This window comes from Sinocyclocheilus grahami, unplaced genomic scaffold (assembly GCF_001515645.1).
Source record: "Sinocyclocheilus grahami isolate Dianchi unplaced genomic scaffold, SAMN03320097.WGS_v1.1 scaffold1729.1, whole genome shotgun sequence".
NCBI lineage: Eukaryota > Metazoa > Chordata > Actinopteri > Cypriniformes > Cyprinidae > Sinocyclocheilus > Sinocyclocheilus grahami.
In genome coordinates this window covers 104,932-119,796 of record NW_015506908.1, presented here as the reverse complement: position 1 = coordinate 119,796, position 14,865 = coordinate 104,932, and the positions used below count along the sequence as shown (strand labels likewise).

The window sequence follows — 14,865 nt, the reverse complement described above, 5'->3', positions numbered from 1 at the left end:
TTATGTTCCATAATACAAATTAAATTATATATGTAATTAAATTATTATTATTATTTATGTTACAATTATACACTATTAAGCTTGTGTGGAGAACCATGGGGTTGTTTCAAGCCTTCAGATCCTGAAAGCCATTTTGAACCTGTGCCCAGTGATTTTGTTGGGCCTTTCACTTTAGATCATCACCTTTTATCAATGATGCTGCCAGGATTGCTGGGTGTACAAAAACTCGGACTGAAGCCAGCATATTCTTTATTAAGAGACATTCATTTTGTTCAGAGCTGCCTCATTCTGTTAGCTTAAGCAATAATAGTGTAGTTTCAATTTAAGGAGTCATTTAGCAGATGTGCTTATCCAAAAAAGACTAAAAATACACTTATTACAGGACAATCCCCCTGGAGCAACCTGGGCTTAAGTGCCTTGCCTTTAATTACCAGCTCTGAGCTTTAACCGCTGCAGGCCAGTTTTTTATTTTAAAGGTAATGTGTGCCACTTTGTTTCACTGTTGAAATACTTTCTCCTTATTTTTTGCTAGCAGTTTATCCAAGCTTACAGTTTTTCTGAATTGCTAAAACACTAAACCCCAATCTCTGAACCAAATTATCACTAGCTTAAACCAATTTGTCGAATAAAGCACTCTTTCTGCTAAACCTTAAACACGTTCAGGCAGTTAATCTCTATTTGCAAATCTCATGCACTCTTTTTTTTGCAAAACTCTAAACACATTCTCATTCACTTAAACATCGTGATGCATTTATGCTGCAAAATGCTGAACACAAGCGGCAAAAGTTAAACAACTAAAGAACAGTTGTCATCGTTTGCACACAACGATTCAAAATTGTTCACACTTGTTTCTAATGATGTGATCAAACCAACTGTACAAAATATGAGCCAGTTCAGCGTGCCCAAGTGGCACAGGTGACTGAATGATGATACGAACAATAGATGGAAACAATTTGAGAAGGAGAGGAGCAAGAGTACATGTAAGAAGTGGAGGATGAGGAGAGAAAGAGTAAGGTTTAGAGAGTGTTATCAATGCTGGATCTGTCAGACCAGAGGGTTTTTTCTCTTTGTCTAGCAAAAAATACAAAGTCCTTAGGCCAGACTCAAGCACAAAGACGTGATGTTGAGACCGAATGAATCTCTCCTTGACCCTGATTTTACAATTGCACAACTTACAGTATTTGAATGTACTGTAACATGCTTTTCATTTAGAGTTTTATTTGACCTTTTTGGCCTTTGCAGTTGGACGGCAGTATTTTTGCAGTATCCAAGTGCTGAATATATACAAACATTCAGTACTATTCAATATTCGGCACAATACTATTCTTGCAGTACATACTGTACAGTATGCCTATACAATATATTCACCTTACTCGCAATTACTCTACTTTTTTACAGAATTGCAAAATTATTTACTCAATACAATATTCTTTTTTCTGTAATGTTCTGGATGCAGTGTTCTCCATTTTTCTCTGTAGTGTCTAATGAATGCTCTGTAGTGTTTATTTTATTAACTCGTGTGTGTGTGTGTGTGTGTGTGTGTGTGTGTGATCTGAGAGTACCGTTTGATTTTGAGTGCAAGTGAAATGGTTTTGCAGTGATTGTTTGACTTTGATGGAAGAGTCAGAGGTTTCGGGAATTTAGTTTGAGTATTTGGATTTGTGTTTAAGGTTTTGAGAAAATGAGTGATGGTTTCAAGAAATGTGTTTTAGCAATTCAGAAAAACTGTAATATGCAGAGGCAGCTCAAAGTAGACCATTTTTGGGTTAATCTCCCAAAAAGTGTAAAAATGTGATTCCTGTGCTAACTGAATGAAAACAAGTAGGTACAAAGTAATGATAGGCCATAGCATAATGAGAAATGTATAAGGTCGTTTTTGACAGGAACAGCACAAGTGTAACAAGGTGGGGAAAAACATCCCCTAAAAGTACACAACTTATATATTTTTGGGTAAGTCGTTGTACCCTGTGTGAGGAAAAATGGTCAGTTTTAGTCCAATCCAATAACTTTAACTAGCATTTTCAGGAAAAAGAAAATCCTCTCTGGGTCAAAATGACTAAAAAAAACAACACGAGGGTTATGTTTTTCATCAAATTTTTATGATTTAATTTATTTCAGCTATTTAATTTATTTTAATGAAATAAAATATTTTTTAATATTTTTAGCTTCAGGTTTAGGCTTTGTAAACAAAAACAACACTGGTCGTTATCAAAACATGAATTTGTTTGAGCATCCCAGCCTGCCCGACAACAGCGTTTCTGGCTCAGCCAATGGTGTGAGTTTAGGGAGGGGCTATCTTTATGTTTGACCTATGACAGATAGATAGCGTTCAAGAAACCTGTTAGAAAACAGTTTTTTGCCATTTTGTTTAGAGATGGAGTGGAGCAGGTATAACTATTTCATCTTTAAAATTATGCTGTTTCATTTTAAATTAAAAAGGTTTAATTGGCTGGTCATTTTTGGGACTGCAAACAGTAATTTTGGTGCATCTTTCACCAGTAACAGCAGAGGGCTCTCTTTTGACTTGAGATACATAAAATGTCATGTTGGACTTTATCTGATTATTTCACAATATTTCAGGTATCTTGTCCATCCATCACCTGTCTGTCAGTTATTTTAAAGTGGACAAAAACCACAAATAATCTCTCAATTTACTGGGAAATCTCAGCAGCCCTAAGGTATAGTCACTACAACTCTCCTATGCTCTTTCCTCTTACGAATCTCTCTCTCTGAGCTTTCCTCAGTGTTCTCTTGTCTTAGATAGGCCATCTGATGCAGTCAGTCTCACATTCGCTCATGTCAGTCTGCGCTCCTGCAAAACTTCCTGACGTGTTGCATTCATAGAAGTGTCAGTCATCTTCTGTTTGGGAAAGTGTGTTTTTTTCCCATGACATCTATAGCCTTTTCAGTCCACACATTTAATTGTGCGGCTGCTACGGTTCCTGTCAGCGGCTCTTGCTGAAGTGTGTGTGCGTTTGTTGTGAAACGCAGACCTGTGTGTCAGATGGAGCAGATGTCTGACATTTTTTATCTAATGAAACAAAGGCAGACCCTTTGAGTCCTATCAGACCTGTGTTTGCACGCATTCTCCCTATATCTTTGTCTCTATCTTCCTCTTTCCAAATAAAAACAGAATGATGTTTGACATGAGCAACTTAATCGTGGCACTAGGAAAAAGAGCATCGATCTGATCCACATGACACTTGGACTGTCTTCTGCTGTTCAACATTAAGATGTCTAGGTTTCGGAAATGAAAACCAGGCACACTTCTTGTTCCTCAGAATATGAATTTGCAATGCCATCAATGCCATTAATGATAAATTGTAATTTTATATAAAGTATATTGATCATGGTAAATATAGTACATATTGTGCATTGCAAAAAAAAGTATATATATATATATTTTTTTAAGACACATTAAATTGATAAAAAATTACAGTAAAGTAATTTGTAATGTTACAAAAGATTGATATTTCAAATAAATGTTGTTCTTTTAAACCTTATTTTGATTTTTTTTCAGGATTTATTGATGAACAAGTATTTATTAAATATTAAGCAGTACAGCTGTTTTCAACACTGTTAATAATAAGAATTGTTTCTTGAGCAACAAATCAGCATAATAGAATGATTTCTGAAGGATCATGTGACCCTGAATACTGGAGTAATGGCTGCTAAAAAGCTTTGGCATAGAAATAAATTACTTTTTAGAATATATTACAAAATAAAAGTTATTTTAAATTATTATAATATTTCACAAAATTACTGTTTTTGCAACAAGAGACTTCTTTCCAAAATAAATTTTAAAATCTTACCAACCCCAAACTTAGGTAGTGTATATTATAAATAATTTTGTCTTGTTTTGTCTTAATTCTAGTAAAAATATCTAAAAAATGTACTTAAAAAAAATATAATTTCTAAATATATATTTTTACTTGCCTAGTTAATTACTAGTTAGAATTACTTCAGATATTTCAGAAATATCCAACAAATATTTTTTGACTTTTTCAATTTTCATGTTGGTGACCAAACAGTTGACATTAGCCACTTCCATAGTATGAAAAAAAAACTACTATGAAGTCAATGGCTACCGTCAACTGTTTGGTTACCAACATTCTTCAAAATATCTTCTTTTGTGTTCAACAACTTGAGGGCGAGTAAATGATGGCATCATTTTAATTTTTTTGGATGAGCTATCCCTTTAAAGGTACAATATGTAATTTTCACCGCTGGAGGGCGCGTATTCAAAATAAACAAAGAGGCAAAGGCGTAGTTTGATGACGCCGTGACTGAGTGTGGAATCATGGGAGTTGTAGGTCTTCATGGGAGTAGTAGGTCTTCATCTCCATAGCCGATGCAATCCGACGGGACTCGGGCAGAAATCATGTTCATGGATGAGCTAATGATTTATTAACGTAGTAGAATGAAGCAGGGTGAGGCTGAAAGCCGTTGAAGCGAAACGAGGCTGCTGAACGAGCGTGACACGCGGCTCGAAAACAGCAGAGCTTTTATTATGCCAGTCGACTGCTTCCACTCCTTCTGGTCGTGCATACGTGGGGGAAAAAGCAGCACTGTTTTATCATACTAGATACATTTGAAAGTTCTGTTATAATGCTTATAATGCTAAAGTACTTGTCATAGATTTGGTACTCTTTAGATCTATCCATGATTGATCTGGACTGGGAAGTTACAGCTGCAGAACTTCCAACTGCTTCATTGGTTCATGTTACCCAAAGCACTCACCGCATCTCGACCACTCAAAGTGGCCCGTCTGTGAAGGCGCCTCCACTGCACACAGTCTCAGGGGACAGCGGGAGTTTCTTGGATCTTCATGAAAGGGTAGCATGAAAAGGAACGGTGGGTTTTTGGGTCATAAGGGAGCTCTGGAACTCTGTGTGCTTATCATAACCCTTATAAATTATGTAAACTGGCACACCTCAGCCCCCTGGGTAGAAGGGCACAGAGTGCTCTCAAAATCAATGTCACTTTCTCACTATTTACAGTATACATATATAAAGACTCAAACATACTCATGTGCGTGTTAACTTACTGAATGAATTACAAGCCATGCGTTTATTTATTGTTTTACTTATTAGTTTATTGCTTTTAGTGGGTCTCAGATATACATACACTACCATTTGAAAAAACATTCCTGTTCTTTTGAGCTTTTTATTCATCAAAGAATCCATAAAAAATTATCATGGGTTCTACAAAAATATTTAGCAGCACAAGTATTTTTAACATTGATACTAATGAGAAATGTTTATTGAGCATCAGTATATTAGAATGATTTCTGAAGGATCATGTGACACTGAAGACTGGAATAATGATGCTGAAAATTCAGATTTACCTTCACAGGAATAAAATATATTTAAAAATATATTACAACGGGGGAAAAAAAGCTGTTTTAAATTATAATAATATTTCACAGTATTACTGTTTTTACTGTATTTTATGTTAAATAAACAGCACTGGTGAGCATATAAGAGACTTCTATCGAAAACATAAAAATGTCTTACCAACCCTATATATTCACAATAATATTTCAATATTTCTGCTCTATTTTTGATCAAATGCATCCTTGGTGAGCATAAAAGACTCTTTTAAAAACATTTTATCCAAACATTTAGTGTACATAGTGTACATATATGTATTTTATATACAAACAAACATATATGTATCTCACTAGGCAGGCGCCATAATGTTTGATAGATAATACAGCAAATTATTTGTCTGAAAGTTTTCAAACTGTAAAGTTTGTTTAGGTCATTTAAGTAATTTCTTCATATTTCATCAGACTTTTTTCCCCAGACTTCCTTCAGTGTGTTGAATTGTGTTTTGCGGTATGACTTAGTGCTTTTGAATTATTCTGAATTTAGTGCCTGTTAGCTACAAACCCAATTCTCAAAGGGGATGCAGCTCAATGGAGATGTGTTTACTTAAGGAGCCATTCTAAACATTACAGTAAATTAACTTATGATTGCTCGATGTGTATCATGCTGTTTTTTTCTTCACCATCCTTTAAGTTTCTCCCATCTAATCAAGTGTAATGACACTCCATATCCTGTCGTTTCTACACACTGAATTAAGACTGCGCACATGTCTTGGTGGGAAAAATAAATATGTTGCTCTGTGATGGTGCTGACGGCCAGAGACAGAAAATGCAGAAACTCTTTAGTAATGTGTGATTTGCTAGGGGCCATTTTGGCTCCGGCCAAGCGATTTGTGCCAAGAGCCAGGATGGCTGCCAGTTTCCCAACAATTGCAGACACCTGTGATGAATGGCTCAATGGTTTGAGCTCCACTGACACAGCTGCACTTTTATAGTGTTGTGTATGGAGAAAAAAAGGCCTGTTAGCAGGAGATAGACTCAGGCTTTAGAAGACACCATGTTGCTTCAGGCCTGTGTAGAGGGAATTTTGACATGAAACAGCACCAGAAAAACAGGTTTGGTTTTAACATGTTTGTTGTCCATGTTGTATGTTTTTTATATGTTTTGACTGAGTATATTGTGATAGCATTGTCACAATAGTTTAGGGGAAGTCGTGGCCTAATGGTTAGAGAGTCGGACTCTCGAGTCTCGAGCTCTTTCCCACCTTCAATACCACGACTGAGGTGCCCTTGAGCAAGGCACCGAACCCCCAACTGCTCCCCGGGCACCGCAGCATAAATGGCTGCCCACTGCTCCGGGTGTGTGTTCACGGTGTGTGTGTGCACTTTGGATGGGTTAAATGCAGAGCACTAATTCCTAGTATGGGTCACCACATGTCACGTCACATCACTCGTCACTCAATAACTATACCAACATTTCACAATTTTTTATTTTGATGTTACATCTATTGAATAAAAACAGCATCTTTTAAAATATATGCAAATTAAAATATTAATCATATTTATCAATATTATTATTATGATTTTTTCTTCTTTTTTCAATTTACTTTGTTTTTGTTAGATTCACTATCATTAAGTTTTAGTTTAGTTTTAGTATTTTAGGGCCACCAATAACTAAACACAGTATTTTACAATTCATGATACACATTTTAATTATCTATTGGATAAAAACAGCATCTTTTAAAATTTTAAACATAAAAATTGTAAAATATAAAATAATAATATTAACAAATTTCAGGATCATCATAATTCTGAAATTTGACATTTTTAAGTAACTTTTCTTAGTTTTCTGTTTTCAGTTTATATCGTTTTTTTAAAGTATCATTTAAAACCAATTTAAAGGTGTTGAATTTCTCAGAATATACCATGAAACTAAAACTAAAATAATTTATGGACATTTTTATTTTATTAAATTTTAGTTTATTTGGGAGTCATGAGAATGTATTTTAGCTCAGGTGTTTTTTTTTCTGTTATGTTTTAAAACGAATTAGGTAATGGATATAGTCTATTAGATATAATTAGTATATAGTATATTTATTATAGATGATCTACACCCACTTATAAGCATCAGTTTCAGTTTATGTGTTATAATGTGAAAAGCGCTATACAAATAAACTTGAATTGAATTGAATAATGTGTAATCGGTATTCATTAAGACCTATTTCTTTTCTATCTCTCTGCTGTGTTTGTTGTTGTTTAATTTATTTAACTCATCTTTTTAAGTGGGAGAACTTGCACAATTGGTGGCTGACTAAATACTTTTTTCCCCCACTGTAATTATGGATTATAATAACTTATACTGTCTTATTTACGCATTGCGTTGCATCGCGCCGCGTAAACATGATACCATGTCTGCATTTGTGATCGGAGAAATGACAAACAACAAGCCCTACTCTACACTGCCCAAAACTCGCGTTTGAATCATCAGTGGCAAATTATTTAAATATAAAATACGTACTTACAGTCTGTGAGTCAGAACAGCCAGCATTGTAGTCTACTCTTCCAGGATCAGGAAACAGTCCTCCATAAAATGTGCTGGCCACATCTGAATATTTGGGTTGAAGTGTTCTGGAACAGTGTTGTAAATACAACTTAACCACTGATTTCTAGTTGTGTCCATTTTTGGAAGACCAAACAAAGTAGTTTAGCTTTCACAACGAAACACAGCGTCACACACGGCGGCCTAGAGTGAGCAGAGGCTGGGGGCTAGAGTTAGGAACGGCCGGAGGGCTAGAGTGAGCGGAGGCCGGTGGGCTTGAGAACAGCGCGGCCGGCAAATTCGACGAAGGAGCGTCCAGAGGGCTTGAGGCAACCACATGTGACGACCCCGGGCTGGACTCTTCGTCCACGGTGAAAGCCGATCCTGCGATCCACAGCGCAAAGTTGTTGTATTTCCTCAGCAACCAGCACGGATCAGCTCCAGGCATGACGAAGCGATATCGTCCTCTTTTGGAAGGCCAAACAAAGTAGTTTCGCTTTCACAACGAATCACAAAGCGCCTTCACGACATGGCGGCGGCGGCAACAATACTACAGCGAGAATAAAAGTTACGCCTTCTTTCTTTGCGTGAACATTTGGGCGGCGTTATGAAAATCTTCCCACATCGTGACGTAGATATTTGGGGGCGTGTTAGAATGAGCCGTTTTAAGTAAGCGTGGCTGACTCTTAACTTTTATAAAGAATCTCTCTTTGGATTTGAGACTTTAGTCTTTGCAACTTTACAGATCTTCTTTATGCACCAAGAGCTTGTAACACTCCAAAGGAAAAAATTAATTTGCATCATATGACCCCTTTAAAGTAACACAAGAACCATGAGACTGTGTAAAAGATCACTTCAGAGCACTGTGATGCTTGCTTGCTTGACTCACCTCTGAGCTCCAGCCTCTGTTTTGTTTTTGCAGAGAGACATGCTGGACGTCAGTCAGGTTATGAAAGACTTGGCCAGCATGGTGCATGAACAAGGAGACACCATAGGTGAGATCTTATTTGTGTGTGTGTGTGTGTGTGTGTGTGTTTGTGTGTGTGTGTATTTGTGGCTCTATTTTTCCAGTTAAGAGTCTATTGACTCATCCTTGTTTGTCTGGCCTTTTACTTCTAACAATTCTGTGTTTTTCTGTCAATATGGGGTGCTGTGTGTACATTAATGAGGAAAAAAAATGAACTTAAATGATTTTAGCAAATGGCTGCAATATAACAAAGAGTGAAAAATTTAAGGGGGTCTGAATACTTTCCGTACCCACTGTATATATATATTATATATATATATATACAGTGTATGTATATACATATATATATATATTTTTTTTCGTTTTATTATTATTATTATTGTTATTATTTAATGGTATAGTCAGTATTGGATATTTAACTGGAAATTCTCATTTCTCTTATGTTTACATTTAGTTTACGTTTTACACTTACTTAGAGCTAACCTTTAAAAACAATCATAATTTAATAACAGTTAAATATAAACTTTAACAAATTTCAAAACTAATAAAGTATTTTAAAATATTAAGCTAAATTTCAATACTGCACATTATAATGTTGTGATGCTTAAATTCACTTGATTTTAGTTTAGTATTCTGAATTTACTTGTAAATAATAGTATAGAATAGAAATAAGATAAATAATACAAATTATTTTTAATATCAGCCATAACATCAAAATAATTATTGGCCTTTCTGTATCGTCCAGAATTTTAATATCTGGATCTTATTAAATATTACTGTAAATGAAAAAGCTGTTTTGTTGACGCTTCACAAGTTTCGGGGGTGTGAACCATGACATGTGACCCACCCATATGCGATGATATTATGCATAAACATTTATATCAGGTGTTGGAGACACGTTGATGTTATTTTGGGTAATTTAGTTCTATTTTAACTACTTTTTAATTTATTTTGCCTTTTTTAACCATGACATGTGACCCTTAGTCATGGCCTCTCTGTTGGATAATGCCCATTTCTATTCGAATTGGTACCCATCCAGCGCAGTGTCCTTTCGTCCAGCTGTTTTAATTAATCCTGTGTGCATTGTACATTCAGCAGGCCAGATGAGTAAAGATACTATTCCTTCAGGAGAGGTTAAGGATGTGCTTTGCACATTCTTCATCCTAATTTAACACTCTCACGGTCACAATATAACAGCAGCTCAAGGTAAAAGGAGAGAAAATGGAGGTGTAACACAATAAGAAAAGTTTGTGAGAGAAAAGGGATATTGAAACTTTCCTTGTCCCCTACTTCCTTCCTTGCACGGACACTTAACATTTACACAGGGAAATGATGTCAGACACGTTGAAGGTTATCACAAGTTATGACTAGCGAAATAGTTAGAATCTAGTGGGACACACAGTATACAATAAACCACCCAATAATGTTGTTCTGCCCTTTAGAAGGACACTTTAGTATGTAGGTGGACTATATTTTATTTTGTTTTCATCTATGCCATATTCAGGTCTTTTCATTATGCCACTTGCATTAAGATTTTCATATTGTTTAATTTATTTTGTCACCTTCTGGTTTCTCTTCCCCTGCAAACGTTGTTTAAAAGATGGTGCATTTGTTCTGTTCCAAAACCAAGCCTGTTTAGGCCACATTTACTAAAAGTTTAACTAAAATTAAAAGGAAAACAGAATATATAAAACGTCTTGGTTACGTATGTAACCCTCGTTTCCTGAAGGAGGGAATGGAGACGTCACGTCGTGACCGACGAATTGGGATCTCGTTTCGAGAGACCAATCTACTTCGAGTGTAAATAAATGAGCCAATGCACATTGGCATGCAATTATTGCAGATGGGGGACCGTCCAAACCCCCGACACTGTGTGCCCATTTTACATGGCCCCCCAGCCAGTGGTGGAGGCATCCGTGTAAACCCCAGCATGCCTGGAGACCTGTTCTAGGGGCACTCCTGCCCGAAGGAACGTAAGATCTGACCACGGGGTGAAGGTTTGGCGACAGGCTGGAGTAACTTGGACCTGGTGAGTGCCGTGCTGCCACGCCCACCTCGAGACTTGGCCATGAAGCCAGTGCTGAAGCGGTCTCATATGCAATAGCCCTAGCGGTGTAAGTGCCACTGCAGCTGCCATATGCCCCAGGAGCCTCTGAAATAATTCCAGTGGGACCGCTGTCCTGCCCTTGAACGAATCCAAGCAGGTCAGCACTGACCACGCACGTTCCTCTGTGTGGCGTGCTGTCTGTTCGACCAAACACGTCCCTCGAACACAAACAGCAGAAATGGTCTGTGGCGCGGAAGGTTCAATACATGAAAGTACATCGACAGGAGCATCGGCCGCCTTCACAGTCATGAAGTCACTAAACTTGGGGGGACGCCGGGCAAACTAAATCGCATAGCCGAGGCTGATGGTCCGCAGAAGCCAGCGAGACGGGCTGGGTAGCGCTAGTCAGGCACCCAGATACCGTGCAACCGGGACCAACAGAACCACCGCCGTACCCGCAGTGGGACAGCGAGGTGGAACGCAGGGACCCAACTCAGACGGCTTGTGAGCAGACTGAAGAGGGGTCTGAGTGTGCGGTGCAGCAGTCACCTGGTTCCACAGTTTTGCAGAGGGTGTGTGAGTAGGGCCTTTGTTGACGCTCTCGAACCGCTCGTTGCTGCCTGCTGGTGACAGAGGAGGATGAGTGCGGTCCAGAGTTGAACCGTCCGCGACCCTCCGTGCCCTCTTGGGACCCAGAGATAGTGAAAACTACTCTTTTGTCGAGAATTTGGGTACCAGGGGAAAAACAAATTAAAAGATTCTCCACCCGGCCCTCCTCCTGGTATGCTCTTTGTAGCGGGCCCAGCGCGTTCCTTCGGCGGCTCGGCTGGCTGCGGAGCGCTGGAGAAGTGGTGGGCCCCCAAGGGTTGGTTCCCTGAGGGATTTGCCACCACTGTAACCCTCAGAATGCCAGCGCTACTGCTGGAAGCAGTCCTCGCCTGACTGCCGCCAGAACTAACACTAGATCGCGGCAGAGGCAACAGAACTCCACCCCCCTGGAGGTAGCGAAGCCTGGTCCGCAGCTCCAAGATGGTCATCTTCCCGCAATGGGAACATGACTTATCCACGAGTACAACCTCAGCGTGCTTCATGCCCAGACATGTGAGGGAGTGATCGTGACCATCACCCGGCGCCAGGTAACGACCGCATCCAGAAACGCATGGGTGAAACGGCATCTTTAAAAAGACGAACCCGTGGAGCTCTTTTAGAGAAATTGCTCTTTCAGGGAAATGCTCTTTTAGTGCTGAGGCGCACAGGGGAAATGGCCACTTGCAGCACAACAGGGGGTAGCACAACCCACTCGACAGAGGAACGACCACCGCTGAAGCGCTGTCCGCCAACACCAGAAGCTTCCAAGAGCGCGTTGAACTCGTAGCTCACTGAAGACATTTGGATGGAGCTCGATGTTGTCGCTCGACTCCAAAGCGAAAAGCTGGTATGCGTTGCACCGGCTGCCTTTTAATGCTCACGCTGTGATCAGCTGCAGCTGGATGCAATAATTGCATGCAATGTGCATTGGCTCGTTTAGTTACACTCGAAGTAGATTGGTCTCTCGAAGCGAGATCCCAATTCGTCGGTCACGACGTTACTCGTAGTGACCGACTGAAAGGGAACTAAATCTAATTCAAAATATTAACAAAAACTAAAATAGTGTATGATACTAAAATAACACTGGTTATGAGTTTCCACTTGAAAAAGACCTATGTCAGTCACATACTGAAAGTTCTCATGGAAATAAAGCAATTCAACTCATACTTGTTTCTCTTTTTCAACACACTGAGCACATGCAAGGTCTGAATGGGTGGGGGGGGGGTGTAGGACATGTGTGCCCCTCCAACTGTCATCATTCATATCCCAAAGATTAATTTTTTTTCCCTTTAAAGCCACAGATTAAGGATGAAATAAAAGCTGGTATTCTTCATGTGGTCATGATGTTTCTGTAGCTTCCGCCCTCCTGCAGAGTCACTTTCTTAGACCATGTTTTTGATGTGTATGAGATTGTATACACCTACATATGCACATGCAAACATTTCATAAATGGCTGTTAGAAAACAATAGCGCCATTGCATCCAGGCATGATGTTTTCAGGAGGTCTTCCACAGATCAGGCAGGGAAGTAAGGCCTAAGAGTTTTAAGAGCCTGAAATATAAGTGGCTAAATTGGTCTTTGCCTTTGTACCCAGGGTGTTTATTAAGAGGTGGATGTGAATAAAGTCTCCGTGGATGGCCGTGATTGGAGGGGTGGAGATAGGACAGATTAGGCAAGTAAACAGGTGCAGGAAGTTTGGATTGGTGCTTTTAGCACAGCCTTATGGAAAGGTGGGCTTCTGTAACAAAGCCAGAATGATGTGTGACACGTACCTGAATGAAACGGGTCATGCTGTGCTATTAGTTGTTGGATGACAGGAAAAAAGCTCAATAGCCAATGTTACATGTATTAAAATGTGTTGTGGCATTATAACATAGTACTGTTTTAATACTGAGTAATGGTGCATTCACATTAGCAAAATTTCAGTGAAATTCCATTGTCCACTGTCAATAGCGTAGTGATGCATGAAGCACAGCTCACATAAATCACTTTCAAACCAAGCAACTTTCTGTTTGTTAGTTTGGCAAATTCAATTGATCAACTTGAGCATGAGAGAAATCTGCATGAGGAACTTTTTCTTCCTCACGTGAAACTCACAATTGCACAGATTCCTACTGAAATGATTCTGCCCATGAAATTAGCAATGGTAGATGTGACTGCCGACTGCAACTTTAAAGTAGCATGATTACATCATTGGCACATAGCCTGACATGTTCTGATATGATGCATATGTGCCGATGACTTCAGATCATGCTCAGTCGCCATTTTCAATTCATCTTGTTAGCATAACTAAATTAAGTATATTAAAAGTATATTTTTTATTATTTGTTTAATTTTTCACCCTATATGTGTCATGTGCATGTCCATGTTAGCATTTCCTTGTATTGCATGCCACATCTGTCTAACACTGTAGTCAGCATTGATGCCATTCTGTTTATTTACTGCTTTAGCATTGCTTGAGGTTATCTGTGTACATAGCGCATCTATTAATTCCATAAAGAGGTGATTTGATTCTACGGCCACGAATGCTAAATTATGTTTCAAACTAATTGGGTGTTTGTTTTTCAGCTCAGCATTGTGCCTCCCTAATTGGTTGTTTCTTTAATTATTTCTAGCCTAATGTTTTCAGGAGTATTCACCGTTCGTGTGTTGCGAGTGACCAGCTGAGGAGTCTCCAGATAAGCCTGTTCATTTGGAGTCATTGTAAAGTTTGTCCCTGTAATTCTTAAACAAATTGAGGATGATGGAAATTAAAAAGCAACAGTTGTATTTGTGTTTTCAGAGGCTGTTTGCCCATGTTTGGCAGTCGATAAGGTTATATTACACAGAGCAGGACTCTGCATATTAAAAGAGGAACAAGAGCTGGTGTGATTCAGGTAGTTTAAAGCACAAACAGTACTGGCCTTTTTGGATCCCAGTGATACACACTTCATCTCTACAGCTGAGCTAGCAATGCATTATGGTTAACGGTGCATCTTTTATAAAAAAATTTTTAACTAAGACATTTTGTTTAGTTAGTGAATTAAAAATGAAACCAAACACTATAGTTCCATTCCAAAAATGAACTGACTTAGCAAAACCTGCTTAGCTAGGCAATATTTTTGGGCATTATCCTGATGTGAAGCCAGTTTGAAACAATATGTAGCAAAATTATGTTGTTGTATAAGATAACATATACTTTGTGGATAATAAGACAATCCCAGAACACACTGTGACAAGAATGTTTTAGAAAGGTTTAGCCTTTCTAAAGGCTAAAACCTATGGAGCCTATGGAAATGTCAAATACTTTTATTCGGTACTGAAAAATTGTAACTGATACATATATCTAATCTAAAACTGATTATTGACAAAATATTTGTGTGCTATATGTATTTCTAGAGTATCAAGTCATTAGCT

General features: G+C 38.5%; 1 protein-coding gene across 1 annotated transcript in view; it reads left to right on the top strand.

The window, feature by feature from the left end:
• Positions 1 to 14,865, top strand: part of LOC107572285 (t-SNARE domain-containing protein 1-like) — a 137,019-nt gene that overhangs the window by 56,125 nt on the left and 66,029 nt on the right. Inside the window, exon 9 of the mRNA XM_016258705.1 lies at positions 8,790 to 8,862. Coding sequence (XP_016114191.1) covers positions 8,790 to 8,862 — 73 coding nt within the window. The remainder of the gene's footprint in view (positions 1 to 8,789; positions 8,863 to 14,865) is intronic.